This window comes from Canis lupus, chromosome 8, assembly GCF_003254725.2.
Source record: "Canis lupus dingo isolate Sandy chromosome 8, ASM325472v2, whole genome shotgun sequence".
Classification (NCBI taxonomy): domain Eukaryota; kingdom Metazoa; phylum Chordata; class Mammalia; order Carnivora; family Canidae; genus Canis; species Canis lupus.
The window spans coordinates 519,636-538,951 of NC_064250.1; the positions used below are offsets into that span (position 1 = coordinate 519,636).

Below are 19,316 nucleotides of genomic sequence, written 5' to 3' on the forward strand. Positions count from 1 at the left end.
AAAGAAAAAAGAAAAAAAAAGAAACAGAAGAAATAGAGAAAAAAGGGGAGGGAAGCAAACTGAAATCCAAAAGCCAAATAACTAACTAACTAACTAACTAACTAACTAACTAACTAACTAACTAACCAGGGCGGGAGTATCCTCTGATTCTGTATACTGTAAGTCACTTGACTTCCTTTGGAACTTTCCAGTGCTGCTTGGTCAATAACTTGTTTTTCCCCTGTTGGTCTAGCTGGTCTTCTGGGGGAGGGGCCTGTTGTGCTGATTTTCAGGTGTTAGCACTTGGGGGAGCTGCTTAGTCCCCTGCTTGCTGCAGGGCTTAGTGAGTGATGTTTATGCTGCTTATCCGGTGAGGTCAGTGTGAGGCCCCAGGAGGAACAACCACAGTGAAGGGGGCCAGCTCTTGAGCTCCGGATTCAGCTCCGGCAGGAACTCCGGAGCTCTCCGTCTGCAGGGCCTGGAGGCTCCGGGGCGGGGCCGCTGATTTGCTCAGGTCGGGGCAGGAGCGTCCTCGCTGTCCTGGGCCCTCCCGGCCTCTGCCTGTCCCGAGGGGAGGCCGGATCCTGGGCTGTGTCCCGGCGCCCTGTGCTCCGGGACCTGCGCTGTTGGATTCGCCCCGCCCCGCAGCCCCCTCCGCGGAGCCGCCCCCGAGCCCCCCGAGCTGCTCCGGGTCCCCCGTGCGCGCTGCAGCCCTTAGGGAGCTCGGCGCCTCTCCCGGGGCGCAGGTGTCTGTTAGTGTCCCCGGGAGCCCGAGGGCATCCCCGCCCTCCTGGGTCCTGCTCCACCTCCCCGCGAGCCCCTTTCCGCCGGGAAGGTCGGTGCAGCTCCTGCTCCTCCGGGTCGGGGCTCTCCTGTCCTGGGGACACTCGCCCCGGCCTCAGCCCGGCTCCTTGCGGGCCCCTCCCCCTTGGAGGCCTTTTCTTTCTTTATCTTTTCCCCCCGTCTTCCTACCTTGATAGAAGCGTAAGCTCTTCTCACTGTAGCATTCCAGCTGTTCTCTCTTTAAATCTCAGGCCGAATTCGTAGATTTTTGGGATGATTTGAAGGTTATCTAGGTAATTTGGTGGGGACAAGTGATTGGGGACCCTACTCTTCCACCATCTTGTCCCGCCTCAGTCCATTTATATTCAGAGTAATTATGGATAGATACATATTTAGTGCCATTTTATTACTTGTTTTGTCATCGTTTTAGCAGATTTTCTCTATTCCCTTGTAGTCTTTGTTGTTATTTTTCTTCCCATTCAAAGAGTCTGCTTAGTATTTCTTGGAGGGCTGGTTTAGTGGTCACAAACTCCTTTAGTTTTTGTTTTCATGGGAAACTCTCAATTTTTCCTCTATTCTGAGTGACAGCCTTGCTGGATAGAGTATTCTTGGCTACAGATTTTTTTCCATTCAAAATTCCTAACTTTAACAGCCCAAACTGAAATGATAGTTTTGAGTATCAAGGTTACTGGATAACATTTTGTATAAAACCTGAACTGCTGATAAGCAGAAGACTAAGTAGTAAGATAAAAAGAACAGCAACCAGTAGACAATATTGACAGAAATCTTGGGGAGATATGAATGACCTACATCCAGTAGGCATTAAAAGGGCTACTGTCTCTTCTACATGGCACTAATGGTCCAAAGGAAAGTGTATATGTGCATGTTTATTGTGGTTAAAGAAGAATCACTGTCCCCATCCCTACAGAGTACAGCTTGCTAAAACTCACTTCCTTGTATCCTATTCATTCTACAGAAGGAGATGAGTTCCATGATGTCCATTGGTTAGACACTGGTAGTGGAATCAAAGGCTTGTCTTTTTCTATATAGATTCATGCCAGTGTGAACAGAAAGGAGAGTTTAAGAGGCTGAAGAAAGTGAAGATTTTTGAGTAACCACATCTCTACCATTTAGGGTCTGAGACCCAACAAGGACCTACTTAACTGAATACTTGTAGATTCATGACTATGCATGATTAATCAGAACAAGGGGAAGATTGTTTTTCTTTGCAGTCCTTCTCAAATGTTAGCAGGCAATGGGAGGATTCTGCTCCCAGAGTTTCTGATTAAGCAGGTGTGTGTGTTAGGACCTGAGAATTTGCATTTCTAATAAGTTCAGGTGAAGGTGATGCTGCTGGTTTGGGACTATGCTTTGAGGTCCACTGGCCTCCTGTATAGTTACTCAAAGGAATAGCAAGAGTGGTATCACCTGGAAGCTTGTTAGAAAGGAAGGATGTTGAACGTAGCTTGACAGAATCAGAATTAACACTTTACAGAATCCTCTGACATTGGTAAAATGTGAAAGTTTGGGAAGCAGGGTTTGATACATAGGTTCTCAAATATGAATTAAGTAGCATAAACCCAGCATGAGTGTGTCACTCCTGCTTCAAATACATTTTCCCATGCTATGATTGAAATATAAAATAGTAATAAGAAATGAGAACCCAGAGCTTTGCGATGGGTAGCACTGACAAACTTCCTCAGGCTTGGGATCTTCATTTGGTTAACAAACAAAACAAAACAAAATGAAATGAAATGAAACATTGGGGTAGATGGCATATAATTTCTGACTTCAGCAAATCAATTTCATGTTAGATGAAACTGAAGAAGTTTTCATCTGTTCTGCATGCTTCTGGGTGAAAGACAATATGAATAAACTATTTCATTCCCCCCAAAGCAACAGCTGAGAGTCAGCAGCCAGCTAATCACCTGCCTTGAAATTATCACGGAGGCCAGCTGGTGCTCTGTGGCTCTGGTGGGTGGTGTGAGGGAGGAAGTACAGCACCAGATGGTGGTGATGGGTCTCTCAGGCCCTGTCTCCTTCCCCCTTGCAATGCTAGCCTTGGAACAACAGCAGGAAGAACAGTTACTTCTTTACCTAGCTTGTATAATATCAATACACTTCTATTTTCATATCCTTTTCCATTTTTTCCCATCTTACAATTTTTTTGAAGTATCAGACCTTTTAGGAGAGACATTTACATTTGATTTAATTTTTATAACCTGAAGAACAAACACATTTTATTTCTATGTTTTCTTTTCTTTCTTTCATTTTTAGCCTTCCCTACAAGAGGATTTCTTTTTGCTTGTTTGGAAGAGGACAAAATATTGGTATTCTGGAGATATAAGATTTCTGAAGAATAGGAAATCCCCTATCTCTTCTGATTCTCCAATCCTGGAATTTCCTTGAAAGCAAAGTGAACCAGCAGTGTTAGATTTATTCTCTTATATTTCAGCCTTATTTTTTTAACCCACATGCCTTCCTCCCCCCTCCCCTTCAGAATGGTTCCTGCCTTCTCTACGATGCCCATCTCTTGGCAGCTCTCTGTTGGTAGGAGCACAAGCCAGTGGTTAGATGAAACGTCCTGCCTCATATTGTGCTCATCATTGCTGAAAGTGGAGTGAAACTCAGGAGCTGAAAAACAGAGTCACAGTGAGAAAATGGGGAATTATCTCCTGAGAGAACTCAGGTGAGTCTGACTCTGGGCAGGGCCCTTTGTTGGAAGAGCAGGGAGGGGGAGACTGGGTATATGCATTTGGAACACTTACACTGTGATGTTTTCAGAGGTTTGAACCTGAAGACTGTGTTCTTTAAGTTCTTTAATAACTCACAGTCACCCCTCACCACCTCAGTTTACTCCTTCTTTGGCCATAATTTGGAACCATGGTAGGTTGCCAGATTTAGAAAATAAAAATACAGGATGTCAAGTCAGATTTGAATTTGAGATAAACCTTTCTTTTGAAGCATAAATATGACACAAATATGACACAAATATTACACAATATTTGGAGCATTATTGTATGCCTCATACCTACACTAAACAAATTATTTGTTGTTTATCTGAAATTCAAATCTTGACATTCTGCATTTTATCCAGGAACCCTAGTCTGTAGTCACCTGAATCTATAACTTTCTATCCTCATCTGGGTATATGGTTTATCTTCCCATTTATTAGCTTCATGGGGTCTGCATGTGAATGAACACGTCCTTGAAAATTATGTATGCAAAATAATGTACTCAAATGCTTTTAGGTAGGACCTTCCTTTGGTGATTTTATTTATTTATTAATTTATTTATTTATTAGAGTTCGATTCGCCAACATATAGTATAATACCCAGTGCTCATCCCATCAAGTGCCCCCCTCAGTGCCTGTCACCCAGTAACCCCCACCCCCCAACCACCTCCCCTTTCACCCCCCCTAGTTCATTTCCCAGAGTTAGCAGTCTCTCATGTTTTGTCACCCTCTTTAATTTTTCCCACTTATTTTTTCTCCTTTCCCCTATAATCTCTTTCACTATGATATTTAGCCTTCCTCATCTTATTCAAATGCTTTTGAAGTTGTAGAATAGATGTGGTTAACAGAATTATTCTTTGTTTTTAAATATTTTATTTATTTATTCATGAGAGACATATACGCAGAGAGAGAGAGAGAGAGAGAGAGAGAGAGAGAAGCAGAAACACAGGCAGAGGGAGAAGCAGGCTCCATACAGGGAGCCTGATGCAGGACCCGATCCTGGGACTCCAGGATCATGCCCTGGGCCAAAGGTAGGCACTATACTGCTAAGCCACCTAGGGATCCCCAACAGACATTATTCTTTTTATAGTTTGCTTAATCTTAAAGGATTGTCTTTATAGCACCCCACTTTCCAATCCACATACCTGAACCCCTTCCAGTCTTATATGTTATATAACAAGACTATATTTTTAAAATTAAGATATAATTGATATATAAATTTTGTAAGTTTAAAGTGCACAATGCGTTGATTTGATACATTTATATATTGCAATATGATTATTATGGTAGTGTTAGCTAACACCTCTGTCACATCACATAAATTATCATTTCTTTTTTGTGATTGGAACAGTTCAGATTTAGTCCCTTAGCAAGTTTGAAATTTACAGTATAATATTGTTGATAATAATCACTGTTTTTTGAGTTAGATCTCCAGGGCATATCTGCCTACTAGTTGCAAGTTTGTGCTCTCAAACAGCATCACCCTAATTCTTTCACCTCCATCCCTGACACCCACCATTCTACTCTCTGTTCTTAAGAGTTCAGCCTTTTGAAATTCCGCATAGAAGTGATATTTGTCTTTCTCTGACTTATTTCACTTAGCATCATGCCCTCAAATTGATGCCATACAATTTTGTCACAAATGTCAGGGTTTCTTTTTTCCCATGGCTGAGTAGTATAATATGTATATATTCTATTATCTATTTATCTATCATCATCACCATCCATAATCTATCTATCATCTGCCACATTTTCTTTATCCATCCATCCCTTGACTGACATTTAGACTGTTTCCATATCTTGGCTATTGTGATCAATTTTGCAATAAACATGGTAGTGCAGATATCTCTTTGATACCCTGTTTTCATTACCTTTGACTGTGTATCCAGAAGTGGGATTGCTGGATTGTATGGTAGTTCCATTTTTTATTAAAGAATTAGTGGCTAGATCAATTTACATTTCTACCAACAGTATAAAAAGGTTCCCTTTTCTTTATATCCTTGCCAACATGATACCTCTTCTTTCCATTCCGTTACACATGAGATGATATCTCATGGTGGTTTTGATGTGTGTTTCCCTATGATGAGTGATGGTGAGCACCTCTTAATGTAACTTTTGGCCACTTGATTGTGTAACAGAACTAGGTTTACCCATGGCAAAAGTCTAATCACATTCTCCTGTGTTTCAGCAGTACATTCATTTCCCACTACTTAACATGTGAAGTGTAGACCACTTATTTTGGAATTTAATATCTTAGATATTCTGTTTTAATAACTCCATCCTTCTTGTTCTCTTCTCAATTTGGGCATTGCCTTCACTGCCAGGCTTAGCAATGAGCCTCTAATCAACTGTTTTCTGTTTAGTAGAGAATCCTTCAAGGGTAATTGTTGCCATGAATATATCTTTGCAGTCTGTAGGTCTCCCTAGAACTTAGTGCAAAGTAGGGATTTAAAGGCAGTAAAATTAATTTGGATTTAAAGGCAGCATAAATTAATATGCTTTGCTGCCCTTTCTACCCTAAATATATCACATGGACCTTATACCATCATCAATCTGACCACTGGTTAATCGTTTGATTTCAAGCTGTGTGCACTGGCTATCAAAACTCTTACTCCAAAGTACATTTTCAACCCTCTTTACTCATCAAAATATTCATTCTGCAATGCCCTGGCCAAATGCCATATCTTCCTGATCTTTGCCAGGAGCTATTCTTTCACATTTTTATGATTTCTAAATGGTTTATATGCATTTATGGCACTAACCACATTCTACCTACTTTCGTGATTACATGTACAAGTCTTTTAGATTATGGATCATTTGATTACAATGACAGTACCCTTAAAACTTTAACCCTAAAACTTGTGCTTATGCTTTATGGAAAGAAGTTTTTCTATAAATGATTTTTGGCTGTTATGGAGAAGCATTTGTAATTTTCATTTGAGGAAAGCAGAGGACAACATGTTCTGCTTCAGAATACTGAGACTTACCATTTTTAATTGATAAATTTTCTGACACACATCTGTTACCATGTTCTGATGGAGATGGTGGTCTTTGGAAACAGCCATGGACTTTTCTTATTTATTACCATTAAAGCAGTGAGAGGGTGTTGTTTCAATTCAATCATGTTGTAATGAAGCCATTTAGACTCAGACAGATGGAAATGTTTTGGTTTTCCATATTTGCAGTTGCAGAGACCACTTTTCATTCTACTCTTCAGGCACTGCTCTCTGCTTAGGGTCCTGGGCCTAACTTCTGGGCCTAACTTCTGGTGTCGATTTTGTTGAGTTCTGCTCAAATCTTTATTAACTCTCTTCTGCTGGGTGTAGGATCTATTTGCTGTTTTTCCTCTAGATCCTTTAGGTGTAAGGTTAGCTTTTGTATCTGTGTTCTTTCCAGTTTTTGGATGGATGCTTGTATTGTGATGTATATCCCTCTCAGGACTGCTTTTGCTGTATCCCAAAGATTTTGAACGGTTGTATCTTCATTTTTATTAGTTTCCACGAATCTTTTTAATACTTCCTTAATTTCCTGGTTGACCCTTTCATCTTTTAGCAGGATGGTCCTTAACCTCCACGTGTATGAAATATTTCCAAAATCTTTTTAATTCTTCCTTAATTTCTTGGTCAACCCTTTCATCTTTTAGCAGGACGGTCCTTAACCTCCAAGTGTTTGAAATCTTTCCAAATGTCTTGTTGTGATTTAGTTCTAATTTCAAGGCATTATAGTCTGAGAATATGCAGGGGACGATCCCAATCTTTTGGTATCAGTTCAGACCCAATTTGTGACCCAGTATATGGTATATTCTGGAGAAAGTTCCATGTGCACTTGAGAATATGGTATATTCTGAAGAAAGTTCCCTGTGCACTTGAGAAGAATGTGTATTCAGTTGAGTTTGGATGTAAAGTTCTGTAGATATCTGTGAAATCCATCTGGTCCAGTGTATCATTTAAAGCTCTCGTTTCTTTGGAGATGTTGTGCTTAGAAGACCTATCGAGTGTAGAAAGTGCTAGATTGAAGTCACCAAGTATAAGTGTATTATTATCTAAGTATGTCTTAACTTTGGTTATAAATTGATTGATATATTTGGCAACTCCCACATTGGGGCATATATATTGATTTTTAAGTCCTCTTCTTGGATGGATCCTTTAAGTATGAGATAGTGTCCCTCTTCATCTCTCACTACAGTCTTCGGGGTAAAATTTAGTTTATCTGATATAAGGATGGCTACCCCTGCTTTCTTTTGAGGACCATTTGAATGGTAAATGGTTCTCCAACCTTTTGTTTTCAGGCTGTAGTTGTCCTTCTGTCTAAAATGAGTGTCTTGTAGACATCAAATAGATGGGTCCTGCTTTTTTATCCAGTCTGACACCCTGCGCCTTTGATGGGGTCATTTAGCCCATTCCTGTTCAGAGTTACTATTGAAAGATATGAGTTTAGTGTCATCATGATATCTCTTCAGTCCTTGTTTTTGTGGATTGTTCCACTGGACTTCATCTTAAAGGGGAATTTGAAGAGTCCCCCTTAAAATTTCTTGCAGAGCTGGTTTGGAGGTCACATATTCTTCAGTTCCTGCCTGTCTTGGAATCTCTTTATCTCCTCTTCTATTCTGAATGAGAGCCTTGCTGGATAAAGTATTCTTGGCTGCATGTTTTCCTCATTTAGGACCCTGAATATACCCTTCCAGCCCTTTCTGGCCTTCCAGGTCTCTGTGGAGAGGTCTGCTGTTAACCTAATACTTCTCCCCATATAAGTTAGGGATTTCTTGTCTCTTGCTGCTTTAAGGATCTTCTCTTTATCTTTGGAATTTGCAAGCTTCACTATTAAATTTCGAGGTGTTGAACGGTTTTTATTTTTTTAGGGGGGATCTCTCTATTTCCTGGATCTGAATGCCTGTTTCCCTTCCCAGATTTGGAAATTTTTCAGCTATGATTTGTTCAAATGCATATTCCGGGCCTCTGTCCCTTTCAGCGCCCTCGGGTACCCCAATTAAACGTAGATTTGTTTCCCTCAGGCTGTCACTTATTTCCCTCAATCTGTCCTCATGGTCTTTTAATTGTTTGTCTCTTTTTTCCTCAGTTTCCCTCTTTGCCATTAACTTGTCTTCTATGTCACTCATTTGTTCTTCCACCTGGGTAACCCTCATGGTTAGGACCTCTAGTTTGGATTGCATCTCATTCAATTGATTTTTAATTTCTGCCTGATTAGACCTAAATTCTGCAGTCATGAAGTCTCTTGAGTCCTTTATGTTTTTTTTCTAGAGCCACCAGTAGCTTTATAATAGTGCTTCTGAATTGGCTTTCTGACATTGAATTGTAATCCAAATTTTGCAGCTCTGTAGGAGAGAGGACTGTTTCTGATTCCTTCTTTTGAGGTGAGGTGTTCCTTCTAGTCATTTTGCTCAGTGCAGAGTGGCCAAAAACAAGTTGTATTGGGAAAAGGAGAAAAAGAGAGAAGAGAAAGAAGAAAAGAAAAAGAAAAAAAAAAAGAGAGAGAAGAGAAGAAAAGAAAAAAGGGGGGGGGGAAGCAAAGAGAAATCAAAAACAAAAAAGAAAGTTGAGTATCCTCTGATTCTGTATACTTAAATCCCTCGACTTCCCCTGGAACTTTCCAGTGCTGCTTGGTCAATATTTTGTTTTTCCCCTGTCGGTCTAGCGGTCTTCTAGGGGAGGGGCCTCCTGTGCTGATTTTCAGGTGTTAGCACTTGGGGGAGCTGCTTAAGCCCCTTGCCTGGTGCAGGGCTCAGTACAAGTTGTTTAACCTGTTTAACCTGTGAGGCCACTGTGAAGCTCAGTGGGGCTTTTTATCCTGTGAGGCCCCAGGCGGAACAACATCAGTAGCTGGGTCCGCTCTCCAGGCCTAGAGTCAGCTCCTGCAGTAACTACGAGCTCTCAGTCCACAAGGACCTGGATGCTCTGGGGGCGGTGCCGCTGATCTGCTCAGCTTGAGGCCACCTGGAGGCTGGAGCGTCCTTGCTGTCCTGTGCCCTCCTGGCTTCTGCCTGTCCTACGCAGAGCCGCTGCCTGAGCCACCTCTGAGCTGTTCCCAGGTCCAGCCGGTCTGCCCTGCAGCCCTTTAGGGAGCTTGGCCGCTGGGTGTGGCCCACTCTCCCTGGGGCGCTGGTGCTCTGTTAGTGTCCCAGGGAGCCTGAGGGCATCCCCGCCCCTCCTGGGATCCTGCTCTAACTCCCTGGGAGCGCCTTTCCATCCGGGAATATTGGTGAAGCTCCTGCTTCTCCTGGCGGTGCTTTCCTGTCCTGGGGGCATTCGCTTTGCCTTAGCCCAGCTCCTCGCAGGGCCCCTCCCCCTTGGATGCCTTTTGTTTCTTTATTTCTTTCCCCACCCCCATCTCTCCTACCTTGATAGAGTGCAAACTCTTCTCACTCTAGTGTTCCAGCTGTTCTCTCTTTAAATCTCAAGACGAATTTGTAGGTTTTCCGGATGATTTGAAGGTTATTTAGGTAATTTGGTGGGGACAGGTGACTTGGGGACGCTGTTCTTCTGCCATCTTGCCCTGCCTCCCTATCTATGGAGTTTTGAAGTCATAAATTAATGCCAAATATTTGGAAAGTTAAAAAAAAGTTGGAAATTCCAGGAAGTATGCAAAAATCACACATTATCTCAACACTTTGACCAAGATACATTTTAAAAATTCATTTAATATCTATTGTTTTAATGACAGAGTGTTAGATGATTCATTAATTCAGCTAACAAATCTTTGTACGTCACCTATGGCCTGACGTTATCTGAATTCTGCTTGAGTAAAAAATTACTTATCTACGGCAAGATTTAGTGAACATTTATGTTAAGTAATAATGACATGGAATTCTAATTACATTCCTTTTAATGTGAAGGATTTTGTATTCCTGTTTTTAACTTTAAAATACAAATCTCTCTTAGAAGGGTAAATCAGTGAATCATTAATAACCTCAAGGAGAATTATTTTAGTATATTCTTTTTTCATTGACCAGTTTAGAAAATAGGAACTTTGAGAAAACTGGACTTTAGGAAAACAGAAGAGAACACATGGGACATTGAGATTAACTTTTGCCTGATTTATAATCAATGCTATGAAGTAACGATAACATCTAAATTTAATCATTTGTGCATATTATCCCGAAATCTCTACATAAGAACTCATCTCCAAAAAGGGTTCTTCTTCCTCAAATCTGATTTACTTTGTATTTAAAAGATTCTATTTTTTGCCTACTGGCCAAATATGTCAATATCTTACCATGTTCTTGAACTTTTAATCATTGTCAGTAAGGAAATGTCTTCTCTGAATGACAGTAAGCAAGAGTGAGGCTTATAGTCTGGAATACTTTGTCTTCAGTCCTACATAGAAGCAGGAGAATAGACAAGTGTTGGAGGTGTGATAGTAACAGATAAAGACCATTCCAAAAAAATACTGTTTGGATGACCAGTGTAGTGACAAATTTGATTAACTTAATCATTCACTTTTGTCTGTATCTTACTATTGTGTAACCATTGATTTCTCTAGCCTTAATTCCATCACTCAGTGCTTGCTTATAAGGAAGATGATAATTATTGGGAAAATACCAGGAGTAATATGCACAACAAAGTTCTCTGAATGTAAGTGTGGATTAGAGTGTTGTATATGTGTATGGATGGCCAAACAGCAGAGTTTGGAGAATCTTGCTCTGGATTAGAGGGCCAGGATTAATGGTGCAAGTATTTCATGGGAATGAATAAACCAAGAGCTTCTGGTGTCCCTTTGGCTCACTGGAGGAGCCACACCTTCCTGTTAGGGTCTTTCTCTATTCTTGGCCTCTCCCACCTCTTCTGGAGATGTCAGACCATAGACATTCTTCTGTATTTGTGAATTCCTGCCAGTTATAAAGGACAGGGTAGTTTGGCAAACAAGGAAAAGCAGGCTTTATCTTAATGGTAAGAGAAAGGGGTGAAAACATTTGAAGGGAGATAAGAATCTCTTTTCTATGTGTTTCCATCTAGTTGCCTGAGAAACAATCAAAAGGAGCTCAAGAATGTAAACCAAGATGTGGAAAGAAAATGGTAAGCACCTAGTGTATTGCATCATTTTTCTCTAAGATTCACCTCTGTCTCACAAGGGACTGAGAATCTCTGTCTCATAAGAGCCAACATCTTATTTTAGGCCTCATAGAGCTAAACTCATAGAATTCTTTGGTGATTGCCTCTAAGACTTGGCAGAAGGGTTATCTGGAGGCTCAAAACAAAAGAAATGGAGTATTAGTGCACATGTTTCATTCCTTCCTGACTATATAAAGCACAAAGTACAAACATATAGCTGAAATAAAATATGTTTATTTTGGGTTGGCTATTTACAACGGCAACACCACCAACTTATTCCTCATACTTAGAATAATCTTTGGAAAATATAAGTTTCATCATGCCTTTCCCATGAGATCCTTTAATTGCTCTCCATTACATCCAGAATAAAAACGAAACTCTTCACTGAAGACTGAAATCCTATAAGGATTGACTCCTGCATATCTCTCTGATTTAATTCCCCACCCTCCTCCCTCACCCATTATCTTCCTGTCATTTCATGTTCTTGAAGCCATGAAGCTCAGCCTGAACCCAGAGCCCTAGTGCACACTAATCTTTTACCACTCATGGTTTTTATTTTCTGTGCTTGTGCTTGATAGCATCTTTTTCTGAAAATTCTAGTTCTGACACTCTCTTCCAGAAAACATCCCTGAGTATACAATGTGGGAACCTCCACATTGCTTCCACACCCAGTGGATTTCCTGCACCATCCACTATACCTTTCTATCACCTAGTAACTTTATATTAGTTTAACTTTTAAAAAAAAATTTATCACTAACATTTATTGATGAGATGGAAAAAAATTAGCTCTTTATAGTCCATCTTCCTTTATAGACCATGTGGTCTTTGAGGCTTTGACCACTGCTTGACTTGCCTATCTGTTGCCCAAATTTTGCAAGATACTCAGTGGAAAAAAAGAAAAAAAAAGAGTGGAAAAACAACAGCTATCTGGACACTGATATCTTGCCCCAGCTTAGATAAACCCTGCCTTGTTTGCTGATCATGGGATTTCCATATCTTTGCACTCAACCTCTTTCCTAATCATTGCATCTCAAGATCTGGGTTTTTATCTGAGATGCCCCCTTCTTTAAGTGTGAAAGGTTGAGGGATGAAAGGGAAGGCCCATATTTATTGCTGATATGAAATGAAGTTTGCAGGAATCAGTCATTTCCTAAGTACTTCACTTAAATTTTCTCTGCACAGTGGGGCGGCTATGCCATTCTTGTAACTAATCTCCTTTACATTATGTAGCCGAAGAAATGATGTTATTGAAACAAGGTCCTTTTTTCAGGCTTCCACAAACTGGTTCTGTGCAACAAAAAGTTGTTTAAACTTGGCTTTTGCTTTATTGTGTATAAAATGATATCTGTGTTAGGTGATGTTCTCCAATTCTTCCCCTTTAAAGGAACTTAAGTGTTGATGTTGTCAAATATATCCAAGTTTTTATTACAAATAGACAGTAATTAAATGAGAAATTAAATGTCTCCAAAGTGTCCCCATCCACTTTTTAAAAAGTTTTAATTCCGGTATAGTTAACATACAGTGTTATATTAGTTTCAGAAAACAACTTAGTGATTCAACACTTACAATGCCCGCTTCTCATCATGATAAGTGTCCTCCTTAATCCCCATCACTTATTTCCCCCATTCCCCCACACACTTTCCCTGGTGACCATCAGTTTGTTCTCTATAGATAAGAGTATGTTTATTGGTTTGCCTCTCTCTTCCCCACCCCCGATTTGCATGTTTTGCTTCTTTTTTTAAAAAAAATATTTTACTTATTTATTTTTTGAGAAAGAAAGTGAGCAGAGGGGAGAGGGACAGATGGGGAAGGAGAGAGAGAATCTGAAGCAGGCTCAGTGTCCAAAACAGATCCCAATCCAGGGCTCAATCTCATGATCCTGAGATCATAACCTTAGCTAAAATCAAGAGTTGGATGTTTAACTGACTGGACCACCCAGGCACTGCTGTTTTCTTTCCTAAATTCCATATATGAGTGAAGTCACATGGTGGTTTTCTCTGACTGACTTATTTCACTTAGCATAATGCCCTCTAGTTCCATCCACATAATTGAAAATGGCAAGATTTCATTCTATTTTATAGCTGAGTAATATTCCATTATATATCACTTCTTTATACATTCATCAGTAGATGGACATTTGGGTTCTTTTCATAATTTGGCTATTGTTGATAAAGCTGCTATAAACCAGGATGCATTCATCCATTTGAATTAGTGTTTTTGTATCCTTTGGGCAAATAACTAGTAGTGCAATTGCTGGACCATAGGGTAGCTCTATTTTTAACTTTTTGAGGAACCTCCATACTGTTTTCCATAGAAGCTGCAAATTTTATGAATGGGACTCACAGAAATTTAACTAATTTGATGAGGAAGATCTCAACTGTTTCGGCTACCTGAGTCAATTGAAATCAAATATATACGACATATGAGCTAGAACTAAATTCAATCTCATTTTGGCTAATTTGACAGGATGATGTTCTTTGAGTAAAGTTACATTATCTACATCATCCTGAGTCAATTTTGGTTATTTCATTTTCATTAGAATATTATCATTTAACTCATGATTTTAAACATATTTACAAAAGGTATGGTGTGAGCTCTTTTAAGTCATTTAGCTTTTTAAAATTTATGTTTACAGAGGTATAGCACACTAAAATTCACCCTTTTTAGGTAAGTTGATAAATTTAGAAAAGCATGTAGTCATGTGACTACCATCTCAATCAAGATATGGAAGACTTTTATCAACCTTCTTCTCACCGAAACCCCTGGAAACCCCAATCTGACTTCTACTTTGTGTTTTTTCCAGGATGTCACAGTGTCATTGCTTTTATCTTTATTAGATTCTTATTTTTGCTGTCCTTGATTTTTTCCATTTTTCTGTTTTAATTGCTTTCAATTCAAAACTTAATTTTTGTTTTTTCAATTTTTCTCGTTTAAAAATGAGGGCATGTATGACCCAGCAATTGCACTGCTGGGGATTTACCCCAATGATACAGATGCAGTGATATGCTGGGACACCTGCTTCCCAATGTTCTTAGCAGCAATGTCCACAATAGCCAAACTGTGGAAGGAGACTTGGTGTCCATCGAAAGATGAATGGATAAAGAAGATGTGGTCTATGTATAAATTGAATATTAGTCAGCCATGAGAAACAACAAATAACCACCATTTGCTTCAACGTGGATGCACCTGGAGGGTATTATGCTGAGTGAAATAAGTCAATCAGAAAAGGACAGACATTTTATGGTCTCATTCATTTGGGGAATTTAAAAATTAGTGAAAGGGAATAAAAGGAAAGGAGAGAAAATGAGTGAAAATATCAGTGAGGGTGACAAACCATGAGAGACACCTAACTCTGGGAAATGAACAAGGGGTGGTGGAAGGGGAGGTGGTTGGGGGGTTGGGGTGACTGGGTGATGGGCATGGAGGGGGGCACTAGGTGGGATGAGCACTGGGTGTTATGCTATATCTTGGCAAATTGAACTCCAATAAAAAAAATTTAAAAAATGAGAGCATGTACAAATATAACTTTTCCTCTAATATTTTTTCTTTTTTGATTAAATTCAGTTAAAGTAACATATCCTATATTACTAGTTTCAGAGGTAGAATTTAGTGATTCATCAGTTGCATATAACACCCAATGCTCATCACATCACATGCCTTCCTTAATGCCCATCACCCAGTTACCCAGTGCCCACCTAACTCTTCTCCAGCAACCCTCAGTTTGTTCCCTAGAGTTAAGTGTCTCATGGTTTGCCTCTCTCTTTTTTTTGCCTTATTTTATTTTTCCTTCTTATCTATATACATCTGTTTTGTTCCAAAATTCTGCATGAGTGAAATCATATGGTATTTGTCTTTCTCCCACTGATCTTTTTTGTTTAATACGCTCCAGTTCCATTCATGTTGTTGCAAATGGCAAAATTTCATTCCTTTTGATGAATGATTAGTATTCCATGGTGTCTGTATCCCAGATGTTGTTGTATTATTGCCAAATATTTTTTTACTTTACTTTTTGTGTTTTTGTGGTCCTGAATTGTTTTCAATGCCAAACATTGTTGTATATTTTTATTTGTTTGTTTATTTATTTATTTATTTATTTATTTATTTTTGTTTTGTCACCAATTTTATTATTTAAAAGTTTTTTTAATTTCTTAAAATTTTATTATATTTATTTTTTTAATACTAAATTTATTTTTTCTTGGTGTTCAATTTGCCAACATACAGAATAACATCCAGTGCTCATCCCGTCAAGTGCCCTCCTCAGTGCCCATCACCCATTTACCCCCAACCCCACTCTCCTCACCTTCTACCACCCCTAGTTCATTTCCCAGAGTTAGGAGTCTTCATGTTCTGTCTCTCTTTCTGATATTTCCTACCCATTTCTTCTCCCTTCCCTTCTATTCCCTTTCACTATTATTCATATTCCCCAAATGAATGAGAACATATAATGTTTGTCCTTCTCTGATTGACTTCCTTCACTCAGCATAATACCCTCCAGTTCCGTCCATGTGGAAGCAAATGGTGGGTATTTGTCTTTTCTAATAGCTGAGTAATATTCCATTGTATACATAAACCACATCTTCTTTATCCATTCATGTTTTGATGGACACCGAGGCTCCTTCCACAGTTTGGCTATTGTGGACATTGCTGCTGGAAACATCGGGGTGAAGGTGTCCCGGCGTTTCATTGCATCTGTATCTTTGGGGTAAATCCCCAGCAGTACAATTGCTGTGTTGTAAGGCAGGTATATTTTTAACTGTTTGAGGAACCTCCACACAGTTTTCCAGAGTGGCTGCACCAGTTCACATTCCCACCAACAGTGCAGGAGGGTTCCCTTTTCTCCGTATTCTCTCCAACATTTGTGGTTTCCTGCCTTGTTAATTTTCCCCATTCTCACTGGTGTGAGGTGGTATCTCATTGTGGTTTTGATTTGTATTTCCCTGATGGCAAGTGATGTGGAGCATTTTCTCATGTGCGTGTTGGCCATGTCTGTCTTCCTCTGTGAAATTCTCAACAAGATACTAGCCAGTAGGATACAATAGTACATTATGAAAATTGTTCACCATGACCAAGTAGGATGTATTCCTGAGACACAAGGGTGGTTCAACACTCATAAAACAATCAATGTGATTCATCAAATCAGCAAGAGAAAAACCAAGAACCATATGATCCTCTCATTAGATGCAGAGAAAGCATTTGACAAAATACAGCATCCATTCCTGATCAAAACTCTTCAGAGTGTAAGGACAGAGGGAACACTCCTCAACATCTTAAAAGCCATCTACAAAGATCCCACAGCAAATATCACTCTCAAATAGGAAACACTGGGAGCCAATCCCATAAGATCAGGATCAAGACAGGGATATCCACTCTCACCACTGCTATTCAACGTAGTACTAGAAGTCCTAGCCTCAGCAATCAGACAACAAAAAGAAATAAAAGGCATTCAAATTGGCAAAGAAGAAGTCAAACTCTCCCTCTTCGCCGATGACACAATACTGTACCTAGAAAACCCAAAAGACTCCACCCCAAGATTGCTAGAACTGATAGAGCTATTTGGCAGTGTGGCAGGATACAAAATCAATGCCCAGAAGTACGTGCCATTTCTATACACTAACAATGAGACTGAAGAAAGAGAAATTAAGGAGTCAATCCCATTTACAATTGCACCCCAAAAACATAAGATACCTAGGAATAAACCTAACCAAAGACGTAAAGGATCTATACCCTAAAAACTGTAAAACACTTCTGAAAGAAATTCAGGAAAACACAAAGAGATGGAAAAATATTCCATGCTCATGGATTGGCAGAATTAATATTGTGAAAATGTCAATGTTACCCAGGGCAATTTACACGTTTAATGCAATCCCTATGAAAGTACTACGGACTTTCTTCAGATAGTTAGAACAGATTATTTTCAGATTTGTGTGGAATCAGAAAAGACCCCGAATAGCCAGGGGAATTTTAAAAAAAGAAAACCATATCTGGGGGCATCACAATGCCAGATTTCAGGTTGTACTACAAAGCTGTGGTCATCAAGACAGTGTGGCACTGGCACAAAAACAGACACAGATCAATGGAACAGAATAGAGAATCCAGAAGTGGACCCTAAACTTTTTAGTCAACTAATATTCGATAAAGGAGGAAAGACTATCCACTGGCAGAAAGACAGTCTCTTCAATAAATGGTGCTGGGAAAATTGGACATCCACATGCAGAAGAATGAAACTAGACCAGTCTCTTGCACCATACACAAAGATAAACTCAGAATGGATGAAAGATCTAAATGTGAGACAAGATTCCATCAAAATCCTACCAAACTTCTTGTGTGATTGAGTTCTAGTTTCAAGGCATTATGGTCTGAGAATATGCATGGGACGATCTCAATCTTTTGGTATCGGTTCAGACCCGATTTGTGACCCAGTATGTGGTCTATTCTGGAGAAAGTTCCATGTGCACTTGAGAAGAATGTGTATTCAGTTGAGTTTGGATGTAAAGTTCTGTAGATATCTGTGAAATCCATCTGGTCCAGTGTATCATTTAAAGCTCTCGTTTCTTTGGAGATATTGTGTTTAGAAGACCTATCGAGTGTAGAAAGCGCTAGATTGAAGTCACCAATTATAAGTGTATTGTTATCTAAGTATTCTTAACTTTGGTTATTAATTGATATATTTGGCAGCTCCCACATTCGGGGCATATATATTGAGGATTGGTAAGTCCTCTTGTTGGATAGATCCTTTAAGTATGATATAGTGTCCCTCTTCATCTCTCACTACAGTCTTTGGGGTAAATTTTAGTTTATTTGATATGAGGATGGCTGCCCCTGCTTTCTTTTGAGGACCATTTGAATGGCAAATGGTTCTCCAACCTTTACTTTTCAGGCTGTAGGTGTCCTTCTGTCTAAAATGAGTGTCTTGTAGACAGCAAATAGATGGGTCCTGCTTTTTTATCCAGTCTGACACCCTGCACCTTTTGATGGGGTCATTAAGCCCATTCACGTTCAGAGTTACTATTGAAAGATATGAGTTTAGTGTCATCATGATATCCATTCAGTCCTTGTTTTTGTGGATTGTTCCACTGAACTTCTTAAAGGGGAATTTTAAGAGTCCCCCTTAAAATTTCTTGCAGAGCTGGTTTGGAGGTCACATATTCTTTCAGTTCCTGCCTTACTTGGAAACTCTTTATCTCTCCTTCTATTCTGAATGAGAGTCTTGCTGGATCAAGTATTCTTGGTTGCATGTTCTTCTCATTTTGGATCCTGATATATCCTGCCAGCCCTTTCTGGCCTGCCAGGTCTCTTTGGAGAGGTCTGCTGTTACCCTAACACTCCTCCCCATAAAAGTCAGGGATTTCTTGTCTCTTGCTGCTTTAAGGATATTCTCTTTATCTTTGGTATTTGCAAGCTTAACTTTTGAGGTGAGGTTTTCCTTCTAGTCATTTTGCTCAATGCAGAGTGGCCAAAAACAGGTTGTATTGGGAAAAGGGGGAAAAGAGAGAAGAGAAAGAAGAAAAGAAAAAGAAAAAGACAAAACAAAGCAAACAAACAAAAAAAAAAACAAGGGGGATATCCTTGATTCTGTATACTGTAAGTCACTTGACTTCTCCTGGAACTTTCCAGTGCTGTTTGGTCAATAATTTGTTTATTCCCTGTCCATCTAGGTGGTCTTCTGGGGGAGGGGCCCTTTGTGTTGATTTTCAGGTGTTAGCACTTGGGGGAGCTGCTCAGCCCCTGCCTGGTGCAGGGCTCAGTGAGTGTTG

General features: G+C 39.7%; 1 protein-coding gene across 1 annotated transcript in view; it reads left to right on the forward strand.

Annotated features, from left to right (window-relative positions):
- The window catches only part of GCSAML (germinal center associated signaling and motility like), a 120,460-nt gene that overhangs the window by 83,151 nt on the left and 17,993 nt on the right, over nucleotides 1-19,316 (forward strand). The window contains exons 2-3 of the mRNA XM_025467843.3: nucleotides 3,263-3,451; nucleotides 11,467-11,526. Coding sequence (XP_025323628.1) covers nucleotides 3,423-3,451; nucleotides 11,467-11,526 — 89 coding nt within the window. The 5' untranslated portion in view covers nucleotides 3,263-3,422. The remainder of the gene's footprint in view (nucleotides 1-3,262; nucleotides 3,452-11,466; nucleotides 11,527-19,316) is intronic.